This window comes from Patella vulgata, chromosome 3 (assembly GCF_932274485.2).
Source record: "Patella vulgata chromosome 3, xgPatVulg1.2, whole genome shotgun sequence".
NCBI classification, from domain to species: Eukaryota; Metazoa; Mollusca; class Gastropoda; family Patellidae; genus Patella; species Patella vulgata.
This window is the reverse complement of record NC_065881.2, coordinates 66,617,446-66,636,383: the sequence shown is the minus strand read 5'-3', so window position 1 is coordinate 66,636,383 and position 18,938 is coordinate 66,617,446. Positions and strand designations below refer to the sequence as shown.

At 33.1% G+C, this 18,938-nt stretch overlaps 1 protein-coding gene across 2 annotated transcripts in view; it reads left to right on the top strand.

Moving 5' to 3' along the window:
- Positions 1-17,492, top strand: part of LOC126814803 (uncharacterized) — a 36,153-nt gene extending 18,661 nt beyond the window's left edge. Inside the window, exons 1-5 of one of the 2 annotated variants that reach the window (XM_056099508.1) lie at positions 3,226-3,808; positions 5,206-5,286; positions 6,335-6,485; positions 11,950-12,054; positions 12,374-17,492. In XM_056099508.1, coding sequence (XP_055955483.1) covers positions 3,749-3,808; positions 5,206-5,286; positions 6,335-6,485; positions 11,950-12,054; positions 12,374-13,296 — 1,320 coding nt within the window. In that variant the 5' untranslated portion in view covers positions 3,226-3,748 and the 3' untranslated portion in view covers positions 13,297-17,492. Of the gene's footprint in view, positions 1-316; positions 480-781; positions 931-1,160; positions 1,347-3,120; positions 3,809-5,205; positions 5,287-6,334; positions 6,486-11,949; positions 12,055-12,373 lie in introns of those variants that run through there. The other variant, XR_008787518.1, reaches the window with a different exon arrangement.
- The last annotated feature ends 1,446 nt before the right edge of the window (positions 17,493-18,938 follow it).

Sequence of the window (18,938 nt, the reverse complement as noted above, 5' to 3'; positions counted from 1 at the left end):
TGTATTAACATGTTTGATTTAAATGCCCTCTACAATGCCGCCTCATTTGAAGCACTGATACCATCTGTTTGGTTTTTGTTTGATTTTGCATAAAAATGAATTAGACTTGACTTTTTATCATAAAACTCTACATGCATGGTAATCATGGGGTTCTGAATAGATTTCTGAATTTGAGTTGAAGTTGAGTATTTCTGGCCAGGATAGTTTATCTCTTGACAACACTTCCTTGCGAAAGTAAGGTTATTTTTTTCTGATATTGAGACAGAGAGATATTCACCATGATATATAATTGTTACTATTTATAATTTATTTTCAGATGTGTACCAGAATCAATAATGTACACACTATGTTTACATTAATGGAATATTATGAACAAAAGTTATTAAGTGCTATGAAACTTGGGAAAGAAGAATTATTTAGTGACGAAAATCAGCAACTGAATAGAAGTGGAAGAGACTCACAAGTATCTGTTGCAAGTAGTAAGTATAAAAAAAACATTTGTCGGATACAGAACATAACGTTCATATGTTACACAGAAATCCCCCTTTCACTTTCGCTCATGACTTTACAACAGTTATGTAAAATTAAAAAAGAACAAAAAAAACCCCAATTATTTTAAACCAAATTAAAGTCAATTATGTAGTTATATGGCTGGATTACAAATGACAGTTGAAATGTGTTATTTGGCTTGGTGTATTTAACTGCTGGTGGTAATATTTTTTGTTTCTTGGCAACCTATTTCGGTTGGTTTAAATTAGATTGATATATTATTGTGTTTTAGGTTATTCTGTGATAGACAGTATGTCAGGATGTGAAGAAGAACAAATGTTTTATAAGAAAATATCATCTGGTAAAAAAACAATACTAAATTCTTATCAATCGCATGTAATGTCGGTTCTAAGGGCTATGGTACGACTTATGACATATAGGGTAAGCTTTACAAAATTAAATAGCAGTATCAAATAAATAGTTTATTTTTGGATCCAAGGTAGAGAGATTCGATTGTTTTGTATTTTGATTACTGATATTAAGTGTTCAAAGGTGCAATTAATAAACAAATGTTAAACCCAGAGCATCGATATATCTATTCTTTGATTTAAATAATTTGTTATTTTAAAATTCCATTCTATCAGTCTTATATTTGGTTTTGTTTGTTACAGTTAAATCTCTTCATAAAAGATGCCCTTCCCCTGTTATTGAAATTAAGACTAGGAGGAGTATCAGTAAACACAAGTCTTAAACCTGTAACAGATTTTCTGTCTAACTATTTATCAAGTCTAAGTGAATGGTTATATAAAGACTGTTTTACGCTGGTACAAGAACATCTGTGGATATTCATAGTTGAGGTAATTGTCTTTTGTAAAATTAGAACCAGGTCAATAAACTTGCCCATTGACAGGAAACATGGTCCAGTTTGTATTCTCATTTTATTTGCCTATTTCATGTGGTAGTATATTATCATTGCCCTTATAGCTATCCATCCGTCCTTTCATCCACAATTCTTATTAAACTCTAGGGTAAGAGATTTTAAGATTTTTTTCATTAATGCTTGCATTGGTTGCTAGAACCGAGAGAAACCATATCAATATTTAGAGTTATGCATTGAATGTTTGTAGAGTTAGCGCTCCTGTCGTTGAAATTTTTAATCATATTTTTATACACCCATATAGCTTGTGAACACTCTAGAGGCTACAGTTATCATCCGATTGACTCTTAATTTATACACAGAGGCTACAGTTATCATCTGATCGACTTTAAATGTATACACAAAATGACAATATTTATATTCATGAGACGAAGAGTTTTTAACAATTTCCAGTAATTAGTTGGGTATATGGCCTTTGGCCAGGAAATTGGTCGTAAGTCTTTAACCGAAGGTTGTAAATCAATGAATATCGATAGGGGTCGTCCTCTCATGGCCCCAATGCATCACACCAAGAATACTATCATTGCACTATGAACATCCACGTGACTTTTACGCAGGGCTTATTTGGTTTCCGGAGATGTGTTTTTTTTAATAGGTATTTCCCCCCTTGGACCGTCCGAAATAATTTCCAAAATATGACTCATGATTTCCTGCACAGAACTTGATAGGCTCATTTTAGCTTCTTCCATCACCTTTATCAGTTCTACTATGTCAGAATAAACCTTCTGAAATCGTGACCAGAAGTGGAATTGAAACTTTCTGAATTATTACTGCGCTTACACTTTTATAACCAAACAAGCGATTGCCATACACGATGCGCCGAGATTTTGTAAGAGATGAACCGGGATCATCCTCTCATTGTCCCATCTAAAAATGTGTTTGTTACCTTATGACCCCAAAGCTTCACACCAAATTGAAAAAAAAAAACATGGTTAAAACTGTAGCCTCTATCGAGGGGACTTAAATCTGGAACAGAAGGTGTATGCATGTAAGTCCGTAACCCAAACAGTTGCACCAAAATTCAACCAACATCTTTCGATCCTCAACATCCAAAACGGGCAAAATTTGAGGCACAAATTAATGTGAAAATGTGGCCGTATAAAAATTTACATAATTTACAGATTTGTATTTATAGCTGCCTATCGGTATAATTGAGAGTCCAAAGAAACATCCAAAAACAGACGAACCTTTACTGTAATCTGCGCCTGACGACAGTGGAAGTGCGTGACTTGGGTCATCAACAGATTTATTTTTATACGCCCACATTGAAATGTGGTTGTATATTGCCATATTGCTGTCGCCCCCGTCCATCTGTACGTTAGTCTGGTGCCCACAATTGCTTGTGGACGCTCTAGAGGCTAAAGTTAATATCCGATTGACTTTAAATTTATACACAGTGTTTACAGTAATGAGATGATTTCCGATAATTCCTGCCAGAGTTATGGCCCTTGATCACTTTGAAACGTCTTATGGATGCTCTAAAGACTAAAGCTAATATCCGATATAAGAGTAAGAGTGGGCTGTAGTGTTGTAGTCCAGGCAAAATTTCCCTCATAGTACACACTACACTGTATGGCTTTGCCTGTCTTCATTATCCCAGTCGGTGCAGAACAGTAGGATGTTAAACCCCATTTCATTTTTAGTTTATGTAGACTATTTATTCTTAATTTGATAAGACATTATTACCATTTTAGAACTTTGAAGTGGAAGCAGATAAATTGAAAAAAGAAGATACCGGATCACAGAAAAAGGCTGAGAATTTAGTACAAGCTATCACTGCATGTATTTTTGATCAAATTAATGTCCATTATCATGGGGTTTAAGGTGCCTTGCCATAAAAAAAAACCCCTGATACTGTAGGCAAATTGATGCCTACATCTTCCCATTTTATAAGGTCTATATTAAAACTGTGCAATTATTGAGTTTTGAATTTAAAGCGGGAATTTCATATTTTCTAAGAAAGTCAAAACATAATTATTTCTATGTCTTTTGCTCAATAGGTTATCAACTCACTATTATACGACCATGGGCATTATTTCCCACAGAAAATAATAACACAATTACCTCCCTTGTTTTCCTATTGCCTCCATGCATTAGCTACCTTCAAACGTTGGAATTTGAAGTTGAAAATGATATTTTTGCCAATTTCTCAGCTGACAATAGTGAATTATAGGATTAATAGGATTATTCTGTAACAAGGTAGGACGGTTTATGGATACCATCTATTTTAAGGCTTTATTTTAATGAATTTTAAAAATATAACTTAAAAATATGAAATTGTAGCTTTAAGCAATATATGATATATTTCTATTTTAGTATCTGATGAAATTTATGAATAATGGTGAAAATGGTATTAGAAAAAAACTTTTACTTGCTCAAGCTGTAAGATACATTTATAACACATTTTCATGTGTAGGCCTAGTACTATTATGCCGTCCCCCCAGTTCGTCCGTCTGTTGGTCCACAATTTGATTGTGGACACCTACAGTTCGCAATTTTTATCTGATTTTGACAGAACTTGAAATATAGGTCTATCTTCCAAAGGATCCGTTTCATTTTGATATTGGCATGTATCGGACCATAACTTCATGGATTATGGCCCCTGATTGTACGAAAAATCACATTTTTAGCTTGTGGACACCCTAGAGGTCACAATTTTCATCTGATTTTGATGAAACTTAAAATGCATGTTTATAACCCAAAGATTTTGGTTCCTTTCGATATTCGCGCATATCAGATTGGAACTCCCTGATTGTACAAAAAAACGTGTTTTTAGTTGAGTTTGAATTTTGCGAAAATTGGACCCAAACTGCCATACAAAATGACCACCCCTTCGCAAATAGTGTAAATATATGGTATATCAAGGTTGTGTAGACCCACTAGACGTCACAATTTTGATCTGATTTTGATGAAACTTAAAACATGTGTTTATATCCCAAAGATATCAGTTCCTTTCAATATTCGCGCATAGCGGACCATAACTTCCTGGATTGTGGCCATTGATTGAACGAAAAAAATCACGATTTTGGCTTGTGGACCCTCTAGAGGTCACAGTTTTTATACGATTTTAAAAATTGTTTAAATATATCACCGTTGCACCCTGATGACGAAACTGTGTAACAAAATGGCCACTCCTTGAACTCAAATAGTGTAAAAGTATGTAATACAAGGGTTGTGGACCTGCTATAGGTCACAATTTTCGTCTGATTTTGATGAAACTTTAAATATATATATATATGTTTGTATCACACAGATCTAATTTCCTTTGGATATTCGCACATATCAGACCGTAACTTCCAGGATTATGTTGACTGAGTGTACGAAAAATCACATCTTTAGCTTGTGGATCCTCTAGAGGTCACAATTTTTATCCCATTTTAAAAACCATTTAAAAATATCACTGTTACACCATAATGAAGTTTGAGTTAAAATTTCGGGGACATCGAAATGAAACTGCCCTACGAAATGGTCTCTCCTTGTACACTGTTGTTTAAAAATATGTAATACGAAGGTTGTGGACCCGCTAAAGGTCACAATTTTGGTCCAATTTTGATGAAACTTAAAATATGTCTTTATATTCCAAAGACCTCAGTCCCTTTCGATATATTCTTGCATTTCGGATCATACCTTCCTTGATTATGGCCCCTGATTGTACAAAAAATCACGTTCAAAATGTGGGTGTATCTTGCCTGGCAATTGGTGGTTTATGAAATTTGAAAGTTTATCATTTTAAAAGATCAAAGGGAGATAATTTGAATAATTTGTTTGTCTTTTAACAGGAGGATGTGTTGTTAAAGTTACAGTTATATACTCTGTCAACCAGACATCTAATTGCATTATATATCACACTAACACAGAAGGTAAAGTTGTTAGAAAAGATAACCATGCAAAGAGTGGAAATACGTCCACATTGCATAGGCTAGCTAGGTCTCTAAAAGAAAATTTGAATTTTGACCAAATTTGATAAGAATTATTTATGGCTTCAAGAAATCTGGCCCCGAGTTCACAAAGCATTCTCAGACTTAAGTTGAGAATTTGCTCAACTTTCAATCACTGTTCATGAGAAATATCTTTGATCCAGAAGCACAAAACTTTGCATATAGTTTCTTATTGATATATCTGATGCATTAAAAAAACAAAATTATTATAAAGGGCTATATTTTAGTTAAAATAAGGCGAACAATTTTGAGTAAATTCTAAACTTAAGTCTGAAAATGCTTTGTGAACTCGGGGCCTGATCTTTATCGTGTTCATAAGCTTTTCTCAGCATGTAATATATCTCTGGAAGAGAAGGTCCTAGAATGCTAATAATCCGCCAGAAGTATCCTCTCCGATCCCAATACATCACACCAAATTTGCAACAAAAGTATTTTGAAAAACTAGCCTTTATTGCTACAAGGTTTTCAAAAAGAAGGGGAAACTCTGGAAGGTCCAGGAATGCTGAAAATCAATATGTTCTGTCCTCTTATTACCTGAGTGTTTCACACCAAAACTGTAGCCTCTATATTAACAAGATTTAGAGAAAAGGCTAGGTAACTCCAGAACTGAAGGTCAGGGGTTTATCTTCTCATGACCCCAATGGTTCGCACTAAATTTGAAGCCAATTGTTGATGTACTGATGGACATGGCTGACGACATAATACGCCCACACCACACTGAAAAGCTGATTTAATCATGATGTATATTTTTCATTTGATTTTATACAAATAGGTGATATGAAAAATTCAAAGAGGCTATAGCTTTTCCACAAAGAAATTAAGCATCATTCTTTTAAAGACTGCTTAGAAGCATTTTAAAAAAAAAGGGCATTGTCAAATTTAATACATGTATTCATTCTTTGACTTTATAATAATCTAGTGTCACTATAAAGTCATGCTTCTTGGTTAATAAGATTTCTTTATTTTTCAGACAGATCAGCCTGACTACATAAAGATAGAACCAGCAATGTCTGCTCTCTTATATAAGATATCCTCTAATCTGGAGTCAAAAAATAAATGCTTTAGTGGCCATGTTCTTGTAAATTGGTTGATTCATCACAAATCATTAATACAGAAAATAGGTAATTATATGAAATCTTCTTTCAATTAAAGATGTAATTTCCTTTGACACGAGACAGTTATTAATACTAATTATTGTCCCCCGCCTTTCGAAGAAAGCAGGGGACTATTAAAATGGGTTCGTCCGTCTGTCTGTCTGTCCGTCTGTCTGTCCGTCACACTTTTTGGGACACAATAACTCTCTTCCTAATTGAGCTAGAATGTTCAAACTTGGTGTATGTGTTTATTAGGTCAATGCCTTGATGGAGTTCGAAGATGAGCATTTTCCGCTTAGAGTAAGCAGAGATAATCAATTTGATTGGTTGATGCTTTGGGACACGATAACTCTCTTCCTAATTGGGCTAGAATGTTCAAACTTGGTGTATGTGTTGATTAGGTCAATGCCTTGATGGAGTTCGAAGATGAGCATTTTCCGCTTAGGGTAAGCAGAGATAAGCAATTTGATTAGTTGATGCTTTGGGACACGATAACTTTTAATTGAGCTAGAATGTTCAAACTTGGTGTATGTGTTTATTAGGTCAATGCCTTGATGGAGTTCGGAGATGAGCATTTTCCGCTTAGGGTAAGCAGAGATAAGCAATTTGATTGGTTGATACTTTGGGGCACGATAACTCTCTTCCTAATTGAGCTAGAATGTTCAAACTTGGTGTATGTGTTGATTAGGTCAATGCCTTGATGGAGTTCGAAGATGATCATTTTCCGCTTAGGGTAAGCAGAGATAAGCAATTTGATTGGTTGATGCTTTGGGACACGATAACTTTAGTTCTAATTAAGTGAGATTGATGAAACTTGGTGTATAGTTTCAATACAGTAATACCTTGACTAAGTTTGATAATGAGCATTTTCTGCTCAGGGTAAGCAGAGCGATACGCAATTTGATTGGTCGAGACTTTGGAAAACAATAACTCTCCTACTTTGATTGTCCCCCGCCTTTCGAAGAAAGCAGGGAACTATTAAAATGGGTTCGTCCGTCTGTCTGTTTGTCCGTTCCGCTTATGGTAAGCAGAGATAAACAATTTGATTGGTTGATCTTCGAATTGAGTAAATGTTCATGCTTATTGTCCCCCGCCTTTCGAAGAAAGCAGGGAACTATTAAAATGGGTTCGTCCGTCTGTCTGTTTGTCTGTCTGTTCCGCTTAGGGTAAGCAGAGATAAACAATTTGATTGGTTGATGCTTTGGGACACTATAACTTTAGTTCTAATTAAGTAGATAAACAATTTGATTGGTTGATGCTTTGGGACACTATAACTTTAGTTCTAATTAAGTGAGAGTGATGAAACTTGGTGTATAGTTTCATTACAGTAATACCTTGACTAAGATCGATAATGAGCATTTTCTGCTCAGATTAAGCAGAGCGATAAGCAATTTGATTTGCTGAGACTTTGGAACACAATAACTCTCCTTCGAATTGAGTTAAAATGTTCAAAATTGGTGTGTATGCTTATTGTCCCCCGCCTTTCGAAGAAAGCAGGGGACTATTAAAATGGGTTCGTCCGTCGTCTGTTTGTCTGTCTGTCCGTCACACTCCTTCGAATTGAGTTAAAATGTTCAAAATTGGTGTGTATGCTTATTGTCCCCCGCCTTTCGAAGAAAGCAGGGGACTATTAAAATGGGTTCGTCCGTCTGTCTGTTTGTCTGTCTGTCCGTCACACTTTTTGGGACACAATAACTCTCCTCCCAGTTGAGGTAGAAGGTTCAAACTTGGTGTAGGCCTTTATTAGGTCAATGCCTAGATGGAGTTCGAAGATGAACCTTTTCTGCGCAGGCTAAGCCGACATAAGTCATTTGATTGGTTGATGCTTTGGGACACGATAACTTTAGTTCTAATTAAGTGAGAGTGATCAAACTTGGTTTATAGTTTCATTACATGAATACCTCGATAATGAGCATTTTCTGCATAGGCCGAGATAAGCTATTTGATTGGTTGATGCTTTGGGGCACGATAACTTTAGTTCTAATTAGATGAACCTTTTCTGCGCAGGCTAAGCCGACATAAGTCATTTGATTGGTTGATGCTTTGGGACACGATAACTTTAGTTCTAATTAAGTGAGAGTGATCAAACTTGGTTTATAGTTTCATTACATGAATACCTCGATAATGAGCATTTTCTGCATAGGCCGAGATAAGCTATTTGATTGGTTGATGCTTTGGGGCACGATAACTTTAGTTCTAATTAAGTGAGAGTGATCAAACTTGGTTTATAGTTTCATTACATGAATACCTTGACTAAGTTCTGCCTTGACTAAGTTTTGCATAAGGCTAAGCCAAATAAGCCACCAGGTAGTGCATTTTAGCAGTTGCTTTTTATCCATGGTATAAGTTATGAATAAATAAATACAATGTTGTTTTTTTTTAAAACTCTTTATTTTTCACTGTTCAAATTTTTTATAACAATAATCACATTAGTTATTATTTTGAGGGAGAATGGAAGAAGAAAAGATCATAAAATACAAAAACTATGTCTATTTATATGTGAGCAGTGAGCAAAGAATTGTGTTAAATGGTGATGGGACTTAAGATTTACATTTTTATGGTAATGATGCCCATATGATATGATGATCTGTATATGGTAGTGGGAATGAGCCAGTATTTATATCAGGAATAGATGATATGATAAAATCCAATGTACCACCATGGAAATGAGTTGGAGATGTAATCAATTGTTGTAAATTGTGTTTCAAAAGAATATTGTCAAGTTGTGTTGGATCCATATTAAAATCACCAAGTAGTAGAATATTGTGAGAGTTTTGTTTAATACCACTAACTAATGTATCAAACTGAGTTATAAAGTCAGTAAGATGTTGTGAATGTGATTTGTATATTACAACTAGAATCAATGGCTTATGATTATAGTCTAATTTTATAGTATGGTATTCAATATCAATAATTTCATTAGGAAGGGAATACTCTGTCACCTGTACTTGTTTAGAAATGTAAAAACCAACACCATGAGGTGTAGGTTTACCCAAGAAATTAAAGTTGTCGATTCTATGCAGATGAGACAAATAATTAGCATATGTTTCTGTGACACAAATTATACTTAAGTTAAGAATAGGTTGATCATGTTTCAAGTCTTTTGCATGAAGATTAAGCGATCTAATATTAACATGGCCAATGCTAAGATTATTTGGATTTAACTGACTCAAAGGATGTTTCCATTCAAATAATGATTCTCTGTTCATTCTATTTATTTCGTCAATCATCTTCGTCAATTTTCTCCTCGTGTTTCTTCTCAGGTGTTAATATTGGATTGTACGGAAGACTGGTTTTCTTTATTTTTGTGGGATTTGATTCATCAATGGTTTTTAAGATTTCAAGTTCATCTGGTATTGAGACAGGGCTGACGAGAGGAGTCTGTTCTGAGTGTGTGTCTCTGTTGCTTGCCATACTTTTTTTTTACCTGAATAAAAAAAGAAATATGCATCAGTTTTTCAACACTTGGTCAACATGATTTACACCAAGAATTTCGTTTTCTTTATTTTTGAATAATACTGAACTACTCGTCTAGACACGACAATTTCAATTATTATCGGAGGGGTAATTGTTTGTGATTGTGAAAAATCACGGACTTCGCATATTACAACAGACCTTTAATGTAACAAATATTTTCTCGTTTACTTCTTAAAAATTATAATCTGTGAAAAATACAAATCGCGAGTTCATGTCAGTTTGCTTATATCGCACGTTTACCGCTATTCAATTACAATGCCAATCAATGGCTCATTAAATAAACCACGTGCTTTGTTCGGTTACGATATCGTTCCACTGTTGTAAAATCTTTTCTTCCCCATAAATCGTACATTCCAATAAAATCGTATTCAATATTTAATTTTAACAAACCTTTTCACATATCACAGAAATGTAAAATAATATTCGGGGAAATTTGACCGTTGATATCTAGGAAATACCTGTTAGCAGACACAGCATGTACAAATTGTAGCCTGGGAGTGGGAGCAGTTTATTAATAGATACATTTGGTACCGTAGTTGTGTAACCAAGGTAGCCTATTCTATAAATAGCGATAGAATGAGTGACAAATAGAATGCCGATAAACCATGAAACAAAATATTCTATGTCATAGTATTTGGTTTTGTGCATAAACAGCTTTATACCGAAGACAAAATATTAAAAATAGTAAGTCTACTAAGTGATGACGTCGAGTGAATAATAAAATAAATTAAGCGTCACAAATAGAGTGCGTGCTTTCGCCGTAAAACGGTGTCGTCTGCTAGAAAGACAAAACGTGATTTATCATCACCCAGTTGTGCAAACGAAACGTCTTTATACAAACTTTTCCTTTTTATAAGCTCGTTTATATAGTTTATGCTTTAGTTCTTGAAGAAGCTTTCCAATGTATTACCCCTGTAATTCCTCCTCTTTTATCTGTACAATATTTTCGAAAAAAATGAAACGAAATCCACTTATGTATACATTTAGGTTACATTATAGCCTACATGTCCCGACTCAACTTGCCACATTACATGTCATAATATTATAACCAGGTATTGATAAAAGCATCAATTGAGCAATTCCAATACAATCCAATACAATGAATATAGGCAAGGTAAATAAACAAATAAATGGAAAAAACAAATTGAAAAAGAAACTATTATAAATTAATTAAATATGTAGTATGCAATAATGAATTGACATTTAATGACAGAAAGAAAACAGTGAACTTTGCACAACTTGCAGCAAGATGGAAAATAGACCCGTTGATACAACCAAACTCTAGATCTGTAGGCATAGAGCATGTTTTCCCCTTAATATGCTATAATTATTCCATCAAAAACATTGTATGCTTAGACTATAAGTAAAGATATACTGTTTGATTGTTCAATACTTTGTAAAAGATAATTTGTGATAAATTTATATGTGTCCACTAATTATTTTCCTATTTCGGCGGGGGACATCAGCCTCACTGTTGGCTTGTTCATAAAGATATCTTATAGGATTAATGATGATTTTTAATGAGACAAAATGATGGAAAAGGTTAAAGCAATGTATTTAGCCTGTCACAGCTAGAACACGCCACCTTCGAATCAGTGTTTAAAGCTGATTTTGACAATGACAAATTCTATTATTCCATTAACATGGCAATAAACTCTTTTAGTTTTCATGTTCACTAGAAGAAACATATATCCCAATGAAATTATTATTATCCTTGAAAATATTTTCTTAATCAATGACAACTTCTCAAGAACTGAAATCTGCCCTTGGAGGATGTTTTATGAATGAGTCTGGGTCGGTTAGACTTAAACTACTTCAAATTTTAATTGCTGAAGATTATAAGATCTCTGCCTAAATTCAGATTGTTTAAAAACTTGTATACATGTATATGGAATGGCGGTCTATACGATTCTATGTATCTTATATTTTCTCATGTTCATATTTCTGGTGTCTTTCTGATTTTATTCGTTGTCATTTAATAGAAGAAACCACTATTATTTAACCACTATTGCAGATCCAGTGTACAATGATGGGCCATTTTATAGGGAGAAAGCTGTTGATTTCTGTCAGAAATTATTAAACTTACAAATTCTTATAGATGTTGATGTAGATATAGAAGGTATTGGTATAGTAGTAGTATTATTTACTAACAGTACTCACAGAAGGAATAGTGCAAATCTGATTTTTTAAGATTCTAAATCATAACTCATAGCCCCAATATGCCAGCATAAAGGTTAAATATAGAATTTTAAAGTACTTTTATTAAAAGATAACATTCCATCAATGTTATGACCATTTAAAGTTTGCATTGGTTTCTATTGATTTCACACTCCCAACAAATATAGTTATAATGATTCTGCTATCTTTTTTGTACAGGCCAATCCATTCTTTCTGAAGTTTTTTTTTTCTCTAAATACATGCATATTGTATTCTTACAGATAGAAGTATAACACCAAGTATTTGTTCACTCGAAGGTGTTCACTATCCGGGTGTGACAATATTTTCACAATATCAACATTCATCGTCAGATTTCTTAACTGAAGAGGATGAGAATGAGGACTCTGATACCCCCATTCCTTCACCTGCCAAGTCTCCAGTATCACCAGCTGATAGTAATACCCCCATTGGTTATAGCGATACAAATTTCTATGTTGATGTAGAGATTAATCCTGTTCAGTCACTTAGCAAACTACCAGAAATTGTCTTTGATAAAAACATCAATGACTTTACAGTGACTAAGCATTCAACAAAAGCTGGTAAAATAGAGTCAACAGTTTCTACAGACAATTCTGCAACCAAAGAAGATTTAAGTATATCTTTCAGTAGTATTGAGAAATCTGGAGAAAAATGTCAACCCATTGTAGATGCATATTATCATGAATTTACAAACAGATGTGATAAAATAAAAAACCCAAAAGTTGTTCCAAGTACTGAAAGTTCTTCAAGACATACGATAAAACTTCCATTGCTGCATTCTCGTAATGAAAGTGAGTGTAGTTCACAGCGAACATCTTTTACATCAACGTCTTCAACTGGTAGAGTTGTTCAGTTCTGTGATAAAAAGAACCAATTCTATCGTGTAGCAGAGGCATATGTTTATGGTAATCACCATTTTTCCATGATAGATCCTAATGTGTTTGGTGATAGTTTTAAAGGTAAAATAGACCTGTCAGAAACTCTCAGTTTAGCTGAGCGTTGTTTTCTGAGAAAGATATCACCTGTTACCTTACTGTCTATATTATATATTAGAAGAAAACAAGATACATTAGCTAAAAGCGTAATAAAACAATTGCCAGAACATATTGTGGATGAGATTAAAAACTATCTTGATATACCTTCGAATTCTTGTATAAGTAGTTAAATATATATAAGGCCCTCAAAGTTACTTACATTGACAGATTTCAACTTTTCTAAATGAACAATTATTTGACAATAGATTTCAGTGCTGTCTAATTTCTATGTCTGTCCTAAAATATTGTCTACATATATCTGTTAAGTTAATTGATGTCATCAAACGATTTCATCCTTGTAGATGGTGCCCACAAAACATGTAGTTACTTTCCTGAGGAGAGTCTGACTTGTTCAGTTGTAAATTTAACCTACCTTCCAATTGGGACCAAGAAACATTGAATTTCAGTAAAAAATTGTGGAGTGTTTAAACTTTCAGCCACACAAATGCAATAGATTTGTATATTTTAAGTTTATATACACCCACCAGTTGTTACCATTGGTCATTCCTATCGAAATTGTGTAATTGCTCAGAATTTTGGTTTTTAATGAACATGCTGGGATTGTATAACTATCCATAAGGATGAACCCTATCAAAAATTATACTGATGCAGCGTTTATGAGCGCATTGATTGCTTTTATCATCAATAGCTTGTAATCGCTCTAGAGGTCATATTTTATATTTATGTCCTGTTGTTTCTATCTGTGGTAGATAATAACTTGTACAACTTTATGATGCTATTATTTATTCTTTATACCGGTATATGTGTATTATCAGTTCTGTGATTTTTTTTGATAACTAATCTCTTTTAAACAATTGAAGTTTTTGTTCCATGTTTTAAATTTATTAAATTAATTACAAATATTATTTATTTACATATCGTACATGATTTTTATGTATTTTATAGCAATAATATAGTCTACATAGTAAACCTTATAATTGACTAAGTAATTGCTAAGATACAGAGTGAATAATCAATTTTCAAATTGCTGTATACACTTCCACGTGTCATAGTTATGAAGACATAATTTACTGACAGCTTGATTACGACATGTTAAGGCTGACCTCATTGTATCATACATTGGGGGTTAATTTGAGTCGTCTACTTTCTTAATGATTTAGCTTGCTTAAACTATTTAAGAATAGAAAACTATAGCTTAACTGTCATCAGTTTAAGTGGCAACATTGTTGGTGCAGTTTCATTGTTTTGAGTACCCTGTTCTTAAGTTTGATACTTAGGAAATGATTCAAAGCACTTAAGAGATGGCCGAGGTTTTGTGATGGCTATAAGTATAAGTGGCTTTGATTTCTGGTTATATTTTGTCTTGTAAAGCTGTATTCCTTTGATATTTTTACGAATGATGATAATTACTTTTTGAGTTGAGATAATTAAATAACCTAATTAAATAATCTAACTTTGTACATTATGATAGATTTAAGGTCTGTTCTAGCAACACTAGTGATATTGAAAATTGAATTATAGACAATCTAAAAGGGTTTAAAGAAGCTGGTTATCACCAATTTGTCACCTTGAATCCCATAACTATGGTGATATTAGTGATAATTATTCAGGAGAAAGTAGCATAGCTTGTGTATCAAGGGAATACAGCTTATTTATTAAACAAGCATTTTTTAGAAAATTTAATTTTATATGTTTTAATTTTGATTTTTTTTTTTTTTATAATAAACATTTATGAGCATATTGATCAGTAAATCAAATATCAATCATTCAAATCAACACAAAATTTGTTTCCTGCTAATAATAGTTTAGATATAAAGTAGCATTATTATTTCTGTGGATTCTTTTATTCTTCATATAATATAATAGATGTTTTCAATGGTGATTTGATGATGTCCAGACGTTTTGATTCTTTTATGTCCAAGGTAAAGAATTCTAAATAAAAGGTGTTGAAAAGTGAAAAGATTGTTTTGTCTGTAGGAATTTGATAGCATAAATAATTAATAATGACTTGATTCATATGGCGTAAGTACATCTTAGATATATTGTGGTGCTTGATTATTGAGTGCTTTGAAAGTAAGTAGTAGAATTAATATCTGAATCGTTTCCAAACTGATTATCATTAATTAATTTTTAGAGACATACTATGCTACATTATATTAATATACTTATATTGACCAAGAACAAAACACATTTTGGTAAATATGTGAAATATGTTTTGCAATTGTCCCCCGCCTTTCAAAGAAAGCAGGGGACTATTAAAATGGGTTCATCCGTCCATCTGTCTGTCCTTCTAATTGAGCTAGAATGTTTAAATTTGGTGTAGGTGTTTATTAGGTCGATGCCTTCATGCCTTGATAGAGTTCGAAGATGAGCGTTTACTGCTTAGGGTAAGCAGAGATAAGCAATTTGATTGGTTGATGCTTTGGGACGATATAACTTTAGTTCTAATTAAGTGAGAGTGATCAAACTTGGTGTATAGTTTCATTACATCAGTACCTTGACTAAGTTTGATAATGAACATTTTCTGCTCAGTGTAAGCAGAGGGATAAGAAATTTTATTGGTCAAGACTTTGAAACACAATAACTCTCCTTCTAATTGAGGTAGAAGAATGTTCAAACTTGGTGTAGGCGTTCATTAGGTGAATGCTGTGATGGAGTGCGATGATGAACATTGTCTGCTTACTGTAAACAGAGATAAGCAATTTGATTGGTTGATGTTTTTGGGTACGATAACTTTGATTATACTTTAGTGAGAGCGTAGGTGTTTATTAGGTCAATGCTTTGATGGAGTTTGAACATGAGCGTTTTCTGCTCAGGGTAAGCAGAGATAAGCAATTTGATTGGTTAATTCTTTGGGACACGAAAACTTTAGTTCTAATTAAGTGAGAGTGATGAAACTTGATGTATAGTTTCATCACATCAATAACTTGACTAAGTTTGATAATGAACATGTTCTGCTGAGGGTAAGCAGATCGATAAGCAATTTGATTGGTTGAGACTTTGAAACACAATAACTCTCCTTCTAATTGAGGTAGAAGAATGTTCAAACTTGGTGTAGGCTTCATTAGGTGAATGCTGTGATGGGGCTTGTTCTTGCTTAATTTAGATTTTGTGATAAGTGTTGTCATTCATTCTTGTGTTCACTTTTGCATTTCCCTATTAATGTGAACATGAAATTTGTTTTAATTGCTTTCAGTCTGAGCCATCATTCAAAATATTGTATTTCACCAAAACATGATTTTCTGCATTCTGCACAGAACTTAATGGGTTCAGTCATGGACCTTATAATACATTGTCCATGGTTCAGTCTAGCTCGATCATCCCATCACCTTTATCATTCCCAGAATAGCAGAGCAACCTTCTGGAATTGTGACCAAAACAGTCTCAGTTTAACACTGTGGCCCCTCTATTACATTCTCAGTTTTCAACAAAGGGGGTAACACTAGAAAGGAAAGTCTCCGAATACCAATAATCAATATTCTTGGCAGACAGATGGATGAACTGAGAATGGAAAGGTTTCATGCTCTCATATTCCCAATTCAAGTATCACATTAGAAAAATAAGATGTGCGGAAACTGAAGGTGAGGTTTAAAAGCAAAAGTACATAATAATTTAGTATTTTGAAAAATTTGTAACTAATTTTGAAGGTTATCCCAGACATTATTAGAACAAGCTTTGAAATAGTGAGATTAATATTAAATGGGGACAACTTGGCCGATTATAATATATTCGCCTAGTGTTTCCGCTTCCTTCCTTCGGGCGATTGTAGATTTTATTAGCCAATCTCCACTGATGTCAAGAAGTCATTGTTTGAAGACACGGTCTCTGCCTTGTTTAATCATGTGAGATGCAATCGTCTAGTGTGTCCACTGCTTTATTGTCTAGGGTAGGAACCACAGGGAGATGAGGTTAGTGGTATAAGTTCACTATGGGTGTTTGCCATTTAGCATCCACTTGCAATAAAATGTAAGATTATATTGTAAATAACAATTATTTAGTTCTATAATCAAGCATGAAAATTTTATATGCTGTTAAAACAGTGACAACATTTGAAGTTAAATAAGTGGGTCAATTAGTTACAAATTTTTCAAAATATTAATTATTATCAAGTATTTTTGCTTTTAAACCTGACCTTTGTCAGTTTCAGCACATCTTCTTTTCTCTAAATTTATCCAGTTATTAACCACAATACACAAAAAATAAAACCTGATATAGATTATTTTTTATGGGAGCCTAATATACTGTGTACTAATCAAGTATATTATATTTTCCTCCAATATATTTTTATATAATTGTTGTATGTATTAATATTTATTATTGTTATTTATTTAAAAAAAAAAAAAATGAGTATGAATAAAAAACTTTTAATCAATATTGTATTTCTTTTATTTGTATAGTACACAGTTACTGTTTAATGATTTTACAGTTGAACAATAATAAAAACAAATGTCTATATAAATATAAAAATCCGAAGTTACCTTTTTATATATCACAGAGAATGGACAGCAATATTAATATTGTTAAAATATAATTACTTTTCATGCAAATTGAACCATTTAAATTGTGTTAATCATCTTGAAATTGCTTCAACTTGTTTATTTGATGTTTTTGGCTTGATTCATCTTGATAGACAAAGATGGTTCCTTGGTTGGCATCATAGATCCATATTTCTCCAAATGTTTTTTCTTTGCCTAAATATAAAAGGGTAGACAATTTAGTAGGATATATTGTCTTACTTCAAGTACCAAAGTTACCCCCGTGAATGCAATAGAGGCTATAGCTTTTAACAGATTGTCAAATTTGTAGCGAGGCATTGGGTTAATTTGCTAAAAAACTTGTGAGTGCTTTATTGTTAATGGATTATTTTTATATGTGGGTAATGGCGAAGCATTGGGGGTATCGATGTTTAGCATTCTTCGAACGTTTTCCAATCTGTTTTCCCGACTGCTGTCAAAATTGCAAGTAATTGGGTGCCAGATAGAGAAATCGCCATTTTATGTACATGGAAATGACGGTACCCTCACATTTCGCCTACGTCCCATTTCGACTACAGCTTATAACAACAGATTATATGGTCTGGTGGTTTTATTATCCCTATTTATATACCCTTTCTATAGCTAAAATAGATTCTTCCATAAAACATCCCATTTAGGCTACAGCATATAATAGATTGCATCAAATGAAAAATTATAGACAAATATTTCTACTTCCAAATTCCCGAATTTGAAAATAAACACAATATTTGTTATAAAGGAATTCTAATAAGATAACAAAACTATTGACTAAATGATAGTGAACTTGTCGAATAGATGTACAAAATTTGAAACAATTCATCTTATATCGATAAGCAAGTATTAAACTCAATGTAATCTCCAAATATTACAAATATTTATCAAAACAAAAATGTATTCTTGAGTTGGTATTTTTGCTTTGGTGTTAAAACAAGCTATAATATATAATAATAAGCCATTTTAGCAATAATCATTAGATTAATTACATCTCTTAATCAGTGGAACAGTTCAATGCTGTGAAATATAGCCATATCGGCTAGTTAATTATGTCTACCGTATTTTTTTTCAAGAGTTGACTTTTTAGTCCGACAATATTGTACAAAAGGACATATAAAACAATTTTCAACATTACTCTAACTTTGTCTTGATAAGAATACCTGTCAATAAAATTCGACATTAGAATTATCTAATTGTTCAGCCCAAATACTGGTAGGCCTATATTTTATAAGCCCACATGATAGTGGTCACCTCGGTCTATAGTCAACAATTCCTCGTCAACGCAACAGAACAGAATTTTTCAA